This window comes from Muntiacus reevesi, chromosome 2, assembly GCF_963930625.1.
Source record: "Muntiacus reevesi chromosome 2, mMunRee1.1, whole genome shotgun sequence".
Classification (NCBI taxonomy): Eukaryota; Metazoa; Chordata; class Mammalia; order Artiodactyla; family Cervidae; genus Muntiacus; species Muntiacus reevesi.
In genome coordinates, this window is record NC_089250.1 from 144,413,053 (window position 1) to 144,428,553 (window position 15,501).

Genomic DNA, 15,501 nt, shown 5'->3' on the forward strand with positions numbered 1-15,501 from the left:
ATGAAGTGCCAAACTGAGCTTTGGGGAGTTCTGAGAAAAGCGATGACATGTCTTTTCCAGGGTCCCTTCGGTTAAATAATGACAGCTACCTCAATCTTGTTGACCCTCTCTTAGGCCAGTGCTCATCTGCCTGTCCCCCCACTCCCTGCTCCTCCAGAGCTCAGATTCCTAGGCACATGTGAGGCTCAGTTACCTATGACCCTGTGGCTCTCATCATTTTGGTCTTATTCTTAGACCATATCAATACTGTCATGAATGAGAGAGGGAGGATCAGACCAGGTTGTGTCTAGAGCTCAGGTCTGATTTGATTTTAAACCCTAAATGGGAAGGAAGCATGACCCGAGTTGAGGGAAAATTGTGGGGCCAGGGTGCATGGGAGGATTACCCTAGTTGTGTAAGGAGCTGGAGAGTTGATTCTTAGGAGGTTTCTTAGATTACTGCTGGGTAAGGTGATCAAGTCTAGAAAGGGAGGGATATTTGCTCACCTAGGAGGAGCTCATTGTAAGATCTGGAATAAGAATGATATTCAACATGAACTGGAAGGGAACGCAGGTGTCTTGAGTGACCCAGTCCCTGAGGAGGTAGACCCCAGTTACATCTAAGAGTTGGTCTGAGTGGCAAGTGCAAATGTTTGTGGCTTCTTTAATCAGAAAAACAGCATTTTTTTGTATGCACTGCCGGTCAAATTTTTATTCATCCCTTGAAGCCTGACCCCCTCAGGCCTCAAGCTGAAAGAGCAGGCGACTGGAGACACTTGAGTTACAAATCAAGACCCTCATCTGGGTTGAGAGCTGCCCCAACACTTGGTGTCCACCTACTCTGGCCCTCCGCCCTAGGCAGAGAGCAGAAGCAGGTGGCAGAAGCGCAAAAAGTGAGCTCCGCATTAGTGGACTGGCCAGAGGGTCTTCGGAGAGTTAAGTCGGCCAGAGGACAGGTGTGCACATCCCCCGGAGAAAGCAAGTCCAAGGGGTCCTAGGTCTGAGGGGTAGGAAGGTGGGAAAAGTCCTTACAGAGCGCGCAGGGTGATGAAGCCACCACCAGGGGGCGCTGCCCTAGGGGGCGGGGCATGCCAGACGCCCGAGGGCACTGTGTGAGCCTTGACCTATAGTATAGGGTGGGGGCGCGAAAGCAGAGAGCGCCTTTCCCCGCGCCCCGCCTCCCTGGCCCCGCCTTCCAGGCCCCTGCCCCACCCCCGGCTCCGCCTCCACCCGCCTCGCCTCCGGCCGCGGCCCCTTCCTCCCGCAGCTGGTGCTGTGGGGCCGCGGAGCCGCGCATCGCCGTCTGCATGGCCGGGGATCTGCTAGCAAAGGTGAGACAGGCGTGGAGTGCGGGCAGCGGCAAGGCCTGCGCCGGGGGGCGGGGGCCAGGCCAGGCCTTCCCTACGTCTGTTAAATCTTCCAGGCTTGGCCAGGCCTTTCTCACCGCCAAGTACCCTGGTCCCGCATAAAAGCTGGAGAGGGGCGCGGGCCAGGCCTCGGGCGGCGCTGGTCGCAGACCTGCCACCGCAGAATCGGGATCTGGAGTGGGGCGGGGGCCCGCGTGGTGAACAGTGTTCCCCGGGATCTGGGTCACGTCTCCTGGCGTCTGGTGGAATCGAAGGAGAGCTCGTCCTCGAGCTGCAGCAGTAGAGACTGAGGTTAGATCAGAAGAGAGGAGAGAACCGCGGACTGTCCAGGATGAAGGAAGGAGAGAGTAGCGGGGGAGGGGCTCAGGCCAGGAGAGACCGCCATCCTAGTGGGCAGAGACGGATACCGCCTACACTAGGCAGGTGGACATCTGGGATGAAGGTCGACAGCCTGCCTATCCTACATTGATCCTGGTGGCTACCCTCCTCAGTTCCCTCCGCCCCAAGATCTAACAGCGGGAGGGTGGTCAGAGTTCAGGGGGCCGGCCCTGGGGGAGGATCGCAAGCTTTGGAACCGGAGATGGTGTGTGGGATGTGGACTGGAGACCTTGAAGCCTTGTGGTCATTGGGGGAAGGGGGTGGCAGCTCCGCCTGTCCCCCGCCCCATTTAGCCCCACCCTCCTGCCCAACAGGTTAAATGCAGGCTGAGCGCTCCGGCCCAAATTCCATATCTAGAACTGCAGTAGACATGGGAGTAGAGGTGGGTTAAGTTCCTATTCCATTGCATCTTTACTTTGCTAAATCAAGGGGCCTCCTCCTGCCTGGGTTATGTAGCCCCTCCCTCCCTTGCCAGACTGGCCTTGACCCATGCATGCATCCTATTTGAGTATCTGAGATCAGAAACTTCCCTCCTCTTTACACACACACACAAACACAAACTTGGATTCTGGCCTTAGAATTAGGACTTTGGGGAAGGGAGGCAGGGTTCTGCTCTGCATCTCACCCCCAGTGGATACTGGTAGCCTCCAAGCCTGCCGTGAGAACTGGACCCCTGTGTGTACATACACTTGTCTCTGCGTAGATGTAATTGTGTGTTTGAGGACTGTGTGCATACAAATGTAGTTGATCCTTTTGTGGACATGATGGTGCCTGACCCATGTATCAGTGGGATTGTCTGTGTGTCCCTACAGGTGCAGGACCCTTCTGTGAATAGGTGTACAGTTTTCCATATATGTGTGGGTATATAACCCTCCTTGTTAACCCCTGAGACTGGGTGCCTTGCTAATTGAATGGGCATGTGAATACAACTTTACATGTAAATATGTAAAGACAGGTGGCAGGCCCTTTAGGTGAACATATGTGTGCAGACCTTGCTGTGAATGTGTGTGCCTGACTCTTCATGTGTACGTGTGCTCATAGCCCTCCTATGAATATGTATGTGTGTGTGTATCTATGTGCATGCACATCTCCCTCCTCTGGACATATGTGACTCGTTTAAACCTCTGTCAGTGTGCCAGGTACCACACTCTGAGTGGTTCCTCTGACCTGGGGTGTATTCCTCTTGCCCAATCCTAGAGACTGATCCCTCCTAGCCTTAGGGCTCCCCCTGCCCCTGCTCCACTTCTGCTCTAAGCAAATAGGAGGCCCCAAAGGTAAACAGGTGTGCCTCCACAGTGAGAGATGGGGCCTGGGCAGTTTGCCTGGGGCCTCTTGCTGTCCCAGCCCCCAGACCAGGATTCAGTGCCCTTCCTGTGGTCCAGGGAGCCTCTTCAGTCTACTCATACTCCATTCTCCATTTTTGGGCTCTGTTCCAGAACAGTAGTGACCTTAACCTCTTGAAAAAACCCTCCAAATTCCTGTTCTCCTTCTGGCCAATTCCCAGTCCCTCCCCTCTCTTCAAGGCCACCTAGTTAATATTTGACCTGGAAGGAAAGGGAGAGGCCAGTGGCCCTGCTGGCTTTGTCTCATGAGATTGGGTAAGTCAGGTTTTGTCCACACCTAGCCCAGCCAAGGAACTTCAGAGATCAGGCCTGAAGTTCAGGGGTCAGATCAGACCTGCCACCTATCCCAACCCCATCCCCAGCTGGTTGCCATGGGGGAGGGTCCAGGTGTGGTAACAGTCTCCAAGATGTACCAAGGGAGGTGGCCACCATCTCAGGGATCCTGTCGTTCCCCTTTTCCATGTTGCTCATGTCTCAGCTGAGTGACCTTGCACACTTGAGCTTCCTGTACTGGTATGACAACTGCACTGCTGACAGGGGCGGAGGGGAGAGGGGGCAGATACCCATCTTGGTGCCTGTGAGTGCCTGTTTGCAGGTAGGGGCACGTGTGGATGCTTAGCCAGAGGGTACAGTACAGACTCGCTTGGGCAGGGCAGAGATGTGCACCCCCTTGGAGAGGAATGCTGAGGAGGAGAAATATCTAATTAAAGAGAAATTCCAGAGGGAGCTTTCAGGCCAGGGAAAAGAAAAAACAAAGGGAAAACAGGACAAACTAAACAAAGGCCCATTAAGCATCTCTGCCCAGGCCTTCCTGCATAAGGCACCCCCGCAGGCGGAGGGGCAGCTACTGCCCGAGTTGGGTCTCACTGCTGGGAGAAGGCTTCTTCCTGAGAACCTGGGCTCTACCAAGGTGGAGGCCTAGCTGAGCTTCTGACTAGGTTACAGAAGGGCTGTCACCTGAGATTTGGGTTGAAGGGAGTCTAGGGTCTTGTAAAGCGGGCAAGCTCCACCCAGCTTCCTGCATCTGAACAGCAAGGACAGAATGATGGGGTTCATTCCTCTTGTGGGAGTTTTGTAGATGCTGGGCCTCCTCGCTTTGATACCACCTGAACTCAGAGGGGAATGCTATCTACTTTCCATCTACACACAGATGAAAGGACTTTTTTTCTGTTTGTTTTTTCTTTTCTTCAGAAAACAGACCTCAGTGAACCCGAACTAGCCCTGCTGTTGGGGCAGGGTGACCCCACCATGGAGTTTGTAACTGATGCCGAGAGGCAGCCCAGAATCCACCCCTCTTCTTGACCTCTTACCTGGGATTCCATGGCCGCACAATCATGTGATTCCATGTCTTCCCAATTCCAGGACCCTCCCTGGCCCCATGACCTCTGACCTCGTGAGCAACCTCCCTGGACCTTAATCCCTGTGACTGTTCTTCCCATCATCCCCCAGCCTCTGGCCCTGGCTCCCTTTGGGGGTCTTGTTGGTCTGAGCCTCCCCAGGAAGATGTGGGGGAGGCTCTGGCCCCTCCTCCTGAGCTTCCTCACAGCAACTGCAGTCCCTGGACCCTCACTGCGGAGACCATCCAGAGAACTAGATGCCACCCCGCGGATGACCATCCCCTACGAAGGTTTGACATCCCCAACCTCAAAAGGCAGCAGGAGCCAGGGGCTGAAGGTGGGGAGGCAGTCCCAGGGCTGGGCTCACAAATCCTGCTCTCCCCAGAGCTCTCTGGGACCCGGCACTTCAAGGGCCAAGCCCAGAACTACTCAACACTGCTGCTGGAGGAGGCCTCCGCACGGCTGCTGGTGGGAGCCCGAGGTGCCCTGTTCTCTCTCAATGCGCACGACATAGGAGACGGGACTCACAAAGAGGTCAGCCCCTGGAGCCTAGACCGCCCAGAGGGTATCCAGCTTCATTCAGCATCTTAGGACCTCAACTTCCCGGAGACCCTGTCAGTCTTCCATAACCCCCTGGTCAGACAGCACTGCCTTTCCTGGCCCAGGTCTCCTTTACATCCAATTCTCCTTCTGACACTTACCTCACCCTGGGGTCCTATCACCTTGTCCACAGGTAATGGGGAAAGGCAAAAAGGGATTGGGTTAGATGCATCAGCCTATTCCCTTTACCACCCCTCCAGATTCACTGGGAGGCCTCCCCAGAGATGCAAAGCAAATGTCATCAAAAAGGGAAAAACAACCAGGTATGTGATCCGCCCTGTTCCCAACCCGTTTCCTCTTTCTCTTCAGTGGGGGCTTTCATGGTTGGTGGGGACACAGAGGTACAGATGGATAGGTACAGATGGAGAGGTACAGATCAGTCAGTCAGTTGCAGCAACCACAACGGACACTGTGAGTGCCGCTGGAGTGGCAGGCCTGGGAGCAATACTTGTAATGCAAACATCTGGTGACCTACTAGCGTGGTTTTGGATATTATCTTAATCTCCTCTGGGCTCCCAAATAATAATCATGATAATAATAGGTAATCTCTAGTAAGTGCTGACTTAGCTATTATCTAATTTCATTCTAAAATAATCCTAGGAAATGGTGTTATCCTCCACTTTCAATGAAAAAAATGAGGCTTTGGTCAAGGAATAGCTCAAGTACCCACTTTTTCTGTAGGTATTAGTGAAGTGTCAGGCTTCCTTGGTGGCTCAGACAGTAGAGTGTCTGTCCTCAATGTGGGAGACCTGGGTTCAGTCCCTGGGTCAGGAAGATTCCCCTGGAGAAGGGCATGGCAACCCACTCCAGTACTCTTGCCTGGAAAATCCCATGAACAGAGGAGCCTGGCAGGCTACAGTCCATGGGGTCTCAAAGAGTCGGACAGTGGACACGACTGAGCAACTAACACTCTCTAGTGAAGTGTCAGCCCTTTCTAGCTAAAGAACAGAATGTCTGCAGGGATCCTATGTCTGGCTATGTAACAGATTCAACTGGAGAGCTTTTTACACAGTGTTTTTGTTTTTTGATGGTGTGGCACATCGGAATCTTAGTTCCCCAACCAGGGATCGAAACGGCACCCCCTGCAGTGGAAGCACAAAGTCTTAACCACTGGACTGCCAGGGAAGAACCTGGAGAGCTGTTTAAAAATACCCCAAGGCCCACAAGCTGGGGGATTCTGACTTAGTGGGTCTGCGGCACTTAAAGGCGTCTCCAGGAGATTTCATCAAAGGATGCCTCTAAGTGTAACATGGGTGGGAAATGGAGCTGGTGAAGCATATGGAGTTCAATTTATGGAGGGCTATTAACACCCAGCTGGGGGTTTGGATTTTATTCTATGACAGTGGTACCCTCACCATTAGATATTTTAGAGAGTTTCAAACTTTAACATGCACTTAAATCACGTGGGTGTATTATAAATGCAGGTGCTAATTCAGAAGATCTGGGGAAGGGTATGCAATTCTGCCATTCTAATGAGCTTCCAGATGAAGCTGACACACTGCTGGTCCCGGACCATTCTCTGACTTTAGAAGAACATTTCCTAAAGCATGTTCTGAGAAGCAATAATTTTCAAAAGAGATGTTTAATAGTTAGATGAGTCTGGAAAATGCTGCATGCTCAATCCTACAATGCACAGCGATACCCTTAAGGCTTTGAGGTGTCCCCAGTAAAGGTAGCTTTTACCTGTGGTTTTCTATTCATTTGACCACAGAACTCCCCCTCCCTCCTTCTATTTTAAGAATATTTATCTGGGCTCAGGCACTAAATGAATTAAAATAGAGTGAGTCTGGAGACAAGAAAGGTAGTGCGGAGGTGGGGGGCATATGGGTCAGAGGAGGGAGGCCTGAGCAGGCTGGTGGAGAGGAGGGCTGGATGCCAAAGTCTGCACCTGGTGAGGGTGGGGTAAAGACATAGAGGCCTGAATGGACTCAAACCCTGGGTAACAGGCAGGAGGAGGAATCATTAACAAGGCAAAGAAGTCAAGAGGGCATCAGCTTAGGGCACTTGATGGGCAGAGAAGGCCTCTGTGGCTGCAGGAGGGTTAATGAGGCCACAGGAAGGGGCAGGGCTCTGTCATGTAGGGCCAGGAGCATGTGGGGTCCTATGTTCAGGACTCTGGTGAGTCACAGAAGGGTTTTAAATACAGCAGTGACATGATCTGGTTTACATTTTTAAAATATGCCTCGGAAAGTGGGTTGCAAGAGGGTGCTGACTGGTAGAATCTCTCTGAAAGGAAAATCCAGACAATGGTAACAGCAGTCTCCTTTGAAGGCAACAGGATAAAAAAAGACTGTTTACAACATATCCCTTTGTACCTTTTGAATTTTACACCGTGTGCATGTATTCCTCATTCACTGAATTAATAAACAGCTTTTGTAAAGACAGGCACAGAGGTGCGGGAGCTGGCAGGTGGTCGCTGTGGCTGTCCAGGGAAGGGATGACAGTGATGATATGGACTAGGGTGGGGGCAGTGGACCGAGTCATGGGACGTGTAGGAAAAGACTTAATCACGGAGAGAGACTGAATGTGGGGGTGAGGGAATGGGAAGCAGCAAAGATGATGCCTGGTTTCTGGACTGAGTAATAGGATGGATGGGTGAAGTGAGGTGGGAAAGACGGGAAGAACAGGTTTAAGAGAGAAGATGCACAGGACGGAGGAGGGGACGAGCTTGATTTCTGACAGCATGAGTTCGACATGTCTGTGGGCTAGCAGGTGGAGCAATGGCTGGAACCTGGGGGGTAGGTTTGGTAATGCCACCCTGAAGCGGGTGTGGGAGCTCCATGACTGGTGGATGGTGCTGAGAAGATGCAAGAGAGAAGCATCTTCAGGTGGTGAGAGCCCTTGGAGCCCCCAGACTAGGGAACTGCAGAAGATGCAGGAGAAGCCAGCCAGGTGTGTCAGGTAAGCTGAGCTAGCCAAGGGAAGAGGAGTCATGCCCCTGGGAAACCAAAGGACAGTGAGTTCCCGGGAACAGTCTGTGTCCTGAGCAGTGAGAACACCCACAAGGATCTTAGAAGGAATTGTTTGTCCTGTGGGTGGGGGCAAGGGCCAGACCACAGAGCTGGCCTAATGGAAGTGGTCTCTAAGGAGGCCCAGGGCTCACAGCCTTCCTCGTCTATCCCACAGACCGAGTGTTTCAACCATGTGCGATTCCTGCAGCGACTCAATGCCACCCACCTCTACGCATGTGGGACTCACGCCTTCCAGCCTCTCTGTGCAGCCATTGTGAGTGTGTTTGCCCCTGCTCCCTGACCCTGGACCCGTCTGACCTTTGGCGAAAACCCCGGCCTGTCCTCAGGATCACTGACTTTGGGCCCTTCCTCCCCCAGGATGCTGAGACCTTCACCTTGCCAACCAGCTTCGAGGAGGGGAAGGAGAAGTGTCCTTATGACCCAGCCCGCGGCTTCACTGGCCTCATCATTGGTAAGCATGCTTTCCTCTCCACACGGGCCCCTCAACCACAGGCATGCTGTCTGTGGGGCATGGATCTCATTGCTAGGACTTGCCACCCATGTAGTATTGTGTCTTGTGTGTGACGTGTCTCTCATGCTGGACATGTTTGTGCCTCAGATGGAGGCCTCTACACAGCCACTCGGTATGAATTCCGGAGCATCCCTGACATCCGCCGGAGCCGGCATCCACACTCCCTGAGGACGGAGGAGGCACCGATGCACTGGCTCAATGGTTAGGAGGATGAGGCCCAGGGTGGTGGGGGGCAGGGGACTGTTTCTGCATCTGTACTCCCTTGGGCAGTTGGCCATCATCCCATCCCCAAATCCCCAGGTGAGCCTATCTCTTCCTGGGTGTGGTTGAATAAGGGCAGTGCGGTGGGGGTGGGGGCAGTGGGTGGAGATCCTCAATCTATCTCAGAAGCCACCTGACCCACAGATGCTGAGTTTGTGTTCTCCGTCCTGGTGCGGGAGAGCCAGGCCAGTGCCGTGGGTGATGACGACAAAGTTTACTACTTCTTCACGGAGCGTGCTGCTGAGGAGGGTGCAGGCAGCTTTGCTCAGAGCCGCAGCAGTCACCGTGTGGCCCGTGTGGCCCGCGTGTGCAAGGTGAGGAGGACTGATGTCAGGGCAAGGGTGTAGAGGGTGAATCTCTGGCCCTGGCCATTGACCCCCTGCCCCCTGCTTCCCCAGGGAGACCTGGGAGGGAAGAAGATCCTGCAGAAGAAGTGGACCTCCTTCTTGAAGGCGCGCCTTATCTGCCACATCCCACAGTACGAGACGCTGCGCAGTGTCTGCAGCCTGCAAGCTGATACCTCAGCACACACACACTTCTATGCGGCCTTCACGCTGACCACACAGTGGTCAGTTCGGGGACGGAGGGAAGGCGAGGGATGGGGACAGCATAGGGGCTGGAGCAGAGGTCAGGGGAGATGAGATAGGACCCCCTGGGGGGAAGCCAGCCACAGACAGAGAACTTCAGGCACATCCAGGGGTCTGCTGCCACTCAGGAGAGGGCTTGTGGACTTGGGGCTGGGATTGGTCAGGGCAATGGTGGGCTCCAAGCTGGGCAGGTAGGTAGGCTCCTTTCAGTGTGACTCAGCCCTCTCCCCTCCATCCTATCCTTAGGAAGACCCTGGAGGCCTCAGCCATATGCCGCTATGACCTGGCCGAGGTGCAGGCTGTCTTTGCAGGCCCCTACATGGAATACCAGGATGGTGTCCGGCGCTGGGGCCGCTATGAGGGTGGGGTGCCAGAGCCCCGGCCTGGCTCGGTGAGTAGACAGGACCCCTAAGATGGAGAGGAGGTCTAACCTTGTGGGGAGGGTGGGCCAGTGGTAGAGTTCTAAGATTCACTACCCTATTCCCTACCACAGTGCATTACAGATTCATTGCGAAGCCGAGGCTACAACTCATCCCAGGACTTGCCATCTCTGGTCCTGGACTTTGTGAAGTTACACCCACTGATGGCTCGGCCTGTGGTGCCCGCACGCGGACGGCCCCTGCTGCTCAAGCGCAGTGTGCGCTACACACACCTCACGGGGACATCTGTCAGCACACCCGCCGGACCCACCTATGACCTGCTCTTTCTGGGCACAGGTGCTTCTGACCCCTGGCCTGAGCCCTTTGGTGACTGCTGGCCTGAGTCCTTGATCCCTGTTGACGTCCAGTCCCCTGGATGACCCCGATCACAAAACCCTGGTGACCACTGATGTTGATTCTTCAGTGAACACTCACTACTGGTCCCCAAGGACCACTAGCTCTTGGTGACTACTGACTCCTGTCACCAACCACAATGACATTTGACCCTGGTCACTAATGCTTCTAAATCCAATAATTCTTGCCATGACTAGCTTGGAGTTTCCAATCTCGGGAGAACCCACTGCTACTGGCTGAATCCTTGTCCCTGACCTCAGGACTCCAAGCTGTTCCCATTAGGCTATTTATTGCAGGGGGCTGAGAGTAGATTCCACTGTTGGAGTCTGACCTTCTGCCATTCCCATACCAGCTGATGGCTGGATCCACAAGGCTGTGGTCCTGGGCTCTGGGATGCACATTATTGAAGAGACACAGGTGTTCAAGGAGCCCCAGTCTGTGGAGAACCTGGTCATCTCTCCGATGCAGGTAGCCCCTGACTCATGACCCTCAATATTCTGGTCTTGCCAGAGTAGACAGAGGGAGGTGGAAGGCTGGACACTGGCTGCGTGTGTGTGTGTCTGTAAGTGGGAGTGAGGTGCTGCCAACCAGCTGTCCTCTCTGACTCCTAGCATAGCCTCTACGTGGGGGCCCCAAGTGGCATCATCCAGCTACCATTGTCCAGCTGCTCCCGCTACCGCTCCTGCTATGACTGCATCCTGGCCCGGGACCCCTACTGTGGCTGGGACCCCAGCACCCATGCCTGCATGGTGACCACCACTGTAGCCAACAGGTCCCAGAGTAGCAGGTGAGAGGCATGGGGGTTGGGGGGCGGGGTTCGAGGGTCCCATTTGCCCTGGGGATCAGGGCTGAAGGGGTGAAGGAGAGCCTGCCAGCTGCGGGAAGTAGGGTCCAGTGGTTAGTAACAGCTTTACTGACCCTTCCACTGGGCAGACTACAGTCCAGTTCCCCTTGTTCTTGAATCCCAATCCTCTGTCTCCAGGACAGCACTCATACAGGACATGGAAAGAGGAAACCGAGGCTGCGAGGGCAACAGGGACACAGGTAAGTGACATCATGGCCATGTGTGGGTCTCGTAGCATAGTCTGTCCTCTTTACCATTTGATGCCATTTGTATGTGCATATATATATCTGAATGACTCTGTCTGTGCTTTCAGTGAGAATGACCCAGCACAGAGTAAGTATTCAACAAACATTTGTTGCAAAACAAAAAGTTATAAATAAGAAAACAGATTCAAGTGTGAAGTTTTTTTCCTCACTACTGGAGCTTACAGCCAAGTATGTGCGCAGGCAATTAAATGATCACACAATAAATTACAGTTCTTTTCTTTGGTTTTTTTGATACAAAAGAAATAATTACAACTATGACAAGGGTTTGAGAGCTAATAGGTTCTTCCTCAAGGAAGATCAGATGACTGAGCTGATATCTGAAGCAAGAGCAATAATCATAATAGTCATAGCTAATATGTACCGAGGATTTACCATGCGGCGAGCACTGATCAAACACACGCATTTTATTTGTTCTCAGAGCATTCCTATGAGAAAGGTGCCATTATTACCATCTCCATGAGGGGCAATCTCTCCGAGTAACAGAGAGAATAAGTAAACTACCCAAAATCGATCAGCTCTTAAGCAGTAGAGTCAGAATTTGAGCCTAATCCCAAGCAGGCTGACTGGAATCTGTGCTTTTGTTCACTGTTATGCTTTCTCCTCCAAGTTAACCTGGCTAATACAGGGCACGAGGAAGGGGACAACACCCAAGTAGAGGGAAGAGCAAGCTTGGTGTTTGAACGAGAGAAGAGGCTGGACAGATGGGCAGGACTGTGCTGAGGCAGGGGGATGGCATCATCAGCTTAGTGTTTTTAAAAGGTCACCCCACTGCTGCGTAAAGAATGGATTAGGTGAGGGCCAGCAGCTGGGGAAGGAGAGATGTGAAGGTTTGAGAAAGATTCTGGAAGCAGAATCTTAGTGAGGGTTAGATACAAAGGTGAAAGGGAAAGAGAGACAAGGGAGACTCAAGTTTCTGGGAAATGGCTGGTGGTGCCATACATGGTGATGACAATTCAAGAAAAATACAGTGTAGTCTAAGAGGGAGCTTTTGGCCTCAGTTCCTGTGACATGTCCAAGAGATGCACAGCACATAGAAGAAAGTCAAGTCTACACTCAGTAGAAAACTCTTTGTTGGAGACAGAGATGAGGAATCACTAGTAGGTGTCAGGAACTGAAACCACTGACATGGCCAACTGAACCTTGCGTGGGAGCATGAGCACAGAGGGTTTAGTCTGTAATTCCAGATTCTGTGCTTGGTGCGGGGGACCTAACAGTGAACCACCTGGCTTGCCATCTCCAGTGCCCTCCCAGGATAAGCAGGATAAACTGACCACATTCTCCTGTCCCTTGCTCCCTCCAGGGCCACCACCACCACTGAAGACCCGTTCTGTGCTCCGGGGCGATGATGTCCTGTTGCCCTGTGACCAGCCATCCAACCTGGCCCGGGCCTTGTGGCTGCTCAATGGGAGCATGGGCCTGAGCGATGGGCAGGATGGCTACCGCGTGGGTGTGGATGGGCTGCTGGTAACAGACACGCAGCCTGAGCACAGCGGCCACTACGGCTGCTATGCTGACGAGAACGGCCTCCGCACCCTGCTGGCCTCCTACAGCCTCACGGTGCGGCCAGCCACTCCAGCCCCTGCTCCACAAGCCCCTGCCATGCCTGGGGCGCAGCTGGCTCCGGATGTGCGGCTGCTCTATGTGTTAGCCATTGCTGCACTTGGTGGCCTCTGCCTCATCCTGGCTTCCTCCCTCTTCTACGTGGCCTGTCTTCGGGGAGGTGGACGAGGGCACCATCGAAAATACTCACTGGGTCGGGCTGGCCGGGCAGGGGGCTCTGCTGTGCAGCTGCAGACGGTCTCAGGCCAGTGTCCTGGAGAGGAAGACGATGGTGATGATGGGGAGGGGGCTGGGAGTCTGGAGGGTGGCTGCCTCCAGATCATCCCCGGAGAGGGAACCCCAGCCCCGCCGCCGCCGCCCCCCCCACCACCACCAACTGAGCTGACCAATGGGCTGGTGACGCTGCCCAGCCGGCTGCGCAGGATGAATGGCAACAGCTACGTGCTCCTGAGGCAGAGCAACAATGGAGTGCCGGCGGGGCCCTGCTCCTTCGCGGAGGAGCTCAGCCGCATCCTGGAGAAGAGGAAGCACACACATCTCGTAGAGCACCTGGATGAGAGCTCTGTCTGAGCCCAGGCTCCCAGGACAAATGCTCTTCCAAACCAGCCTGCCTGTACCAGGCTGGGCCGCTGCCTCCCCAACGGACAATTTACCCTCATCCCCGCAACTCCAGGCCCTTCTCCCAACTTTGTGATGTCCCTGTAGGGCTGGCCAGCGTCAGGCCCAGCCAAAGCCCCCTTCTCAGTCTCTCCACAGACCCATGTGTGAGCAGCCCAGGTCAACCGGTGCTCCTCAGAGGTAAGTGCCCCTCAGGCTCTGCAGTCCCAGCCCCCAATCCTCTTCCCTTTTAACCTAAGCACTTGGGAGGAGAGGATGCCATCTTCCTGCCCCATTCACCTGCTTACACCCTTCCTTTTTCTGCCAGGCAGGGCTCTGCAGGTCCAGGTGGCCTCCAGGTCACCACCCTCTGCCTGGCCCTATGTGTTGGATGGTCCTGGAGACAAACCAGACCTCTGCCAGCCACCAAAGCCACCTGAGCCCTGCGTGCATTCACGTGCGCACGTGGAAGAATACCTATCAGCTGGGCTGCAGGGCCCCCACCCCCACCTCCTGGTGCATTCCTGCGTTTCATCCCTTCTTCTGAACTTTGGGTACCCTCTCAATTGCCACCTCCCATCCTATCTAGTCTTTTCCTGTAGTCCCAGCCCCATGTGATGACCTCTTTGGCAAGAGCTTGGCAACAGGCCAGCCTGGGAAGGTAAGACTACTGCATCCTTCCCTCTTCTCCCCTAATGTGTAGCCCTTGTGAGTCAGCCTCCCTACCCCTTGGTCACTCTCAGGAGTGCCAGAGACAGCTCCAGGCATGGTCTTCCTCACGCACATGTGCTTACATTTCCATTCACATGCACCTTCTGAGCCCCCCCTTGCTGCACCGAACCTGTGTTTGTCGGATTTGGTCCATGAACATTTCAGAGGGAGAGCTGTCTCCCATTTAGCTGTCCTTGCAGACACTTCCTTAGGACGGGTGACCAACACTGCACTCAATGAGCCAGCCTCCCTTTTGGGGACCAAGCATTTGCTGCCCCTAGATCAGAGCAGGGGGAGGAGAGATCTGATGTCTCACCTGGCACTGATGCCCGTTCTCGGAACTATGCAAAGGGCAGAGGTTGGGAGTCTGGATGCTTGGCTCCCACCCCTGTCCTACCTCACGGGGGCACTTTCAGGGTCCAGGGGCCTCTGAAGTCTCCAGGCCCACATGGGACAATCAAAACCTGACTGAACTCCCCCATTTCCCTCGGGTGAGGATGACTGTTATTTTTGTAGCTGAGAACGTGGAATCCCACGGATTTTTACTGCCCTTCACCCAACCTCTCCTTCCTCTACCCCACAATGAATGTATTTATTGTAAACTGGCTACACTTCTTTAGAAATGCCCCCGCTCACCACGCAGGTAGGTGGGACAGGCATGTGACAAGAGTGGGGAGGCTGGGCTCAGCTCCTCCCCCTACTGTTGGTTAATAAATACCCTTTTCCCCATAGCTACTATGAGTGGTCTGCTTGGTCTAGGCTGGTCTTCCCCTGATCACCAGGAGACAGGCTTCTAAGCTTATGATAAAGATGTTTCAGGGTGGGGTTTGCTTTCCATAAACCATTTTCAGGGCTTCCCTGGTGGCCCAGTGGTAAAGAATTTGGCTGCCAATGCAGAAGACACGGTCCGGGAAGATCCCATAAGCAACTAAGCCCGTGTGTCGCGGCTAATGAGTCTGTGCTCTAGAGCCCGGGAATGCAACTACTAAGCTATTTGCCACAACTACTGAGGCCCACGTGCCCTAGAGTCTGTGCTTCACAAGAAGAGAAGCCACTGCAATAAGGCTATGCACAACTAGAGAAAGCCAGTGTGCAGCAGAGGACCTGACACAGCCAAAAATAAATTTTTTTTTTAAAAATTTTGCAGAAGTTGGGATCCTCAGCTTCCATCCTGATTGTCCTGAACAGGCACACAGTGGCTTTTTAAAATGATCACTATTGATCATGGTGATAAGGGGATGATAAAATTAATGACAATTCAAGAATTCATACAAAAGTTTCTAGGTTTTTACCTCCTGGCTCTTTTTCTCATCATCTCCTCCCCTCCCTAGGTCTAGAAGATGCTGCCTATTAATCAGATGGCCTGAGAATCACTCTTTGCAAGGGTTAAACCTAGATTAATCATATGGCCTTTGA

At 53.7% G+C, this 15,501-nt stretch overlaps 1 protein-coding gene across 2 annotated transcripts; it reads left to right on the top strand.

Moving 5' to 3' along the window:
* The first annotated feature begins 1,221 nt into the window (after positions 1 to 1,221).
* SEMA4G (semaphorin 4G) lies at positions 1,222 to 15,483 on the top strand. 2 transcript variants are annotated; one of them, XM_065923143.1, is made up of 17 exons: positions 1,251 to 1,309; positions 2,038 to 2,105; positions 4,258 to 4,693; positions 4,789 to 4,937; positions 5,204 to 5,266; positions 8,130 to 8,228; positions 8,333 to 8,426; positions 8,574 to 8,687; positions 8,892 to 9,061; positions 9,146 to 9,315; positions 9,581 to 9,725; positions 9,828 to 10,050; positions 10,460 to 10,575; positions 10,719 to 10,894; positions 11,090 to 11,151; positions 12,518 to 13,575; positions 13,703 to 15,483. In XM_065923143.1, exons 3-16 carry the CDS (start codon positions 4,570 to 4,572, stop codon positions 13,345 to 13,347), a joined length of 2,535 nt encoding a protein of 844 aa, XP_065779215.1. In that variant the 5' UTR covers positions 1,251 to 1,309; positions 2,038 to 2,105; positions 4,258 to 4,569; the 3' UTR covers positions 13,348 to 13,575; positions 13,703 to 15,483. The 2 variants fall into 2 exon arrangements, with proteins under 2 accessions (XP_065779214.1, XP_065779215.1); XM_065923142.1 differs by lacking the exon at positions 2,038 to 2,105 and having other exon boundaries at positions 1,222 to 1,309.
* Positions 15,484 to 15,501: the final 18 nt, after the last annotated feature.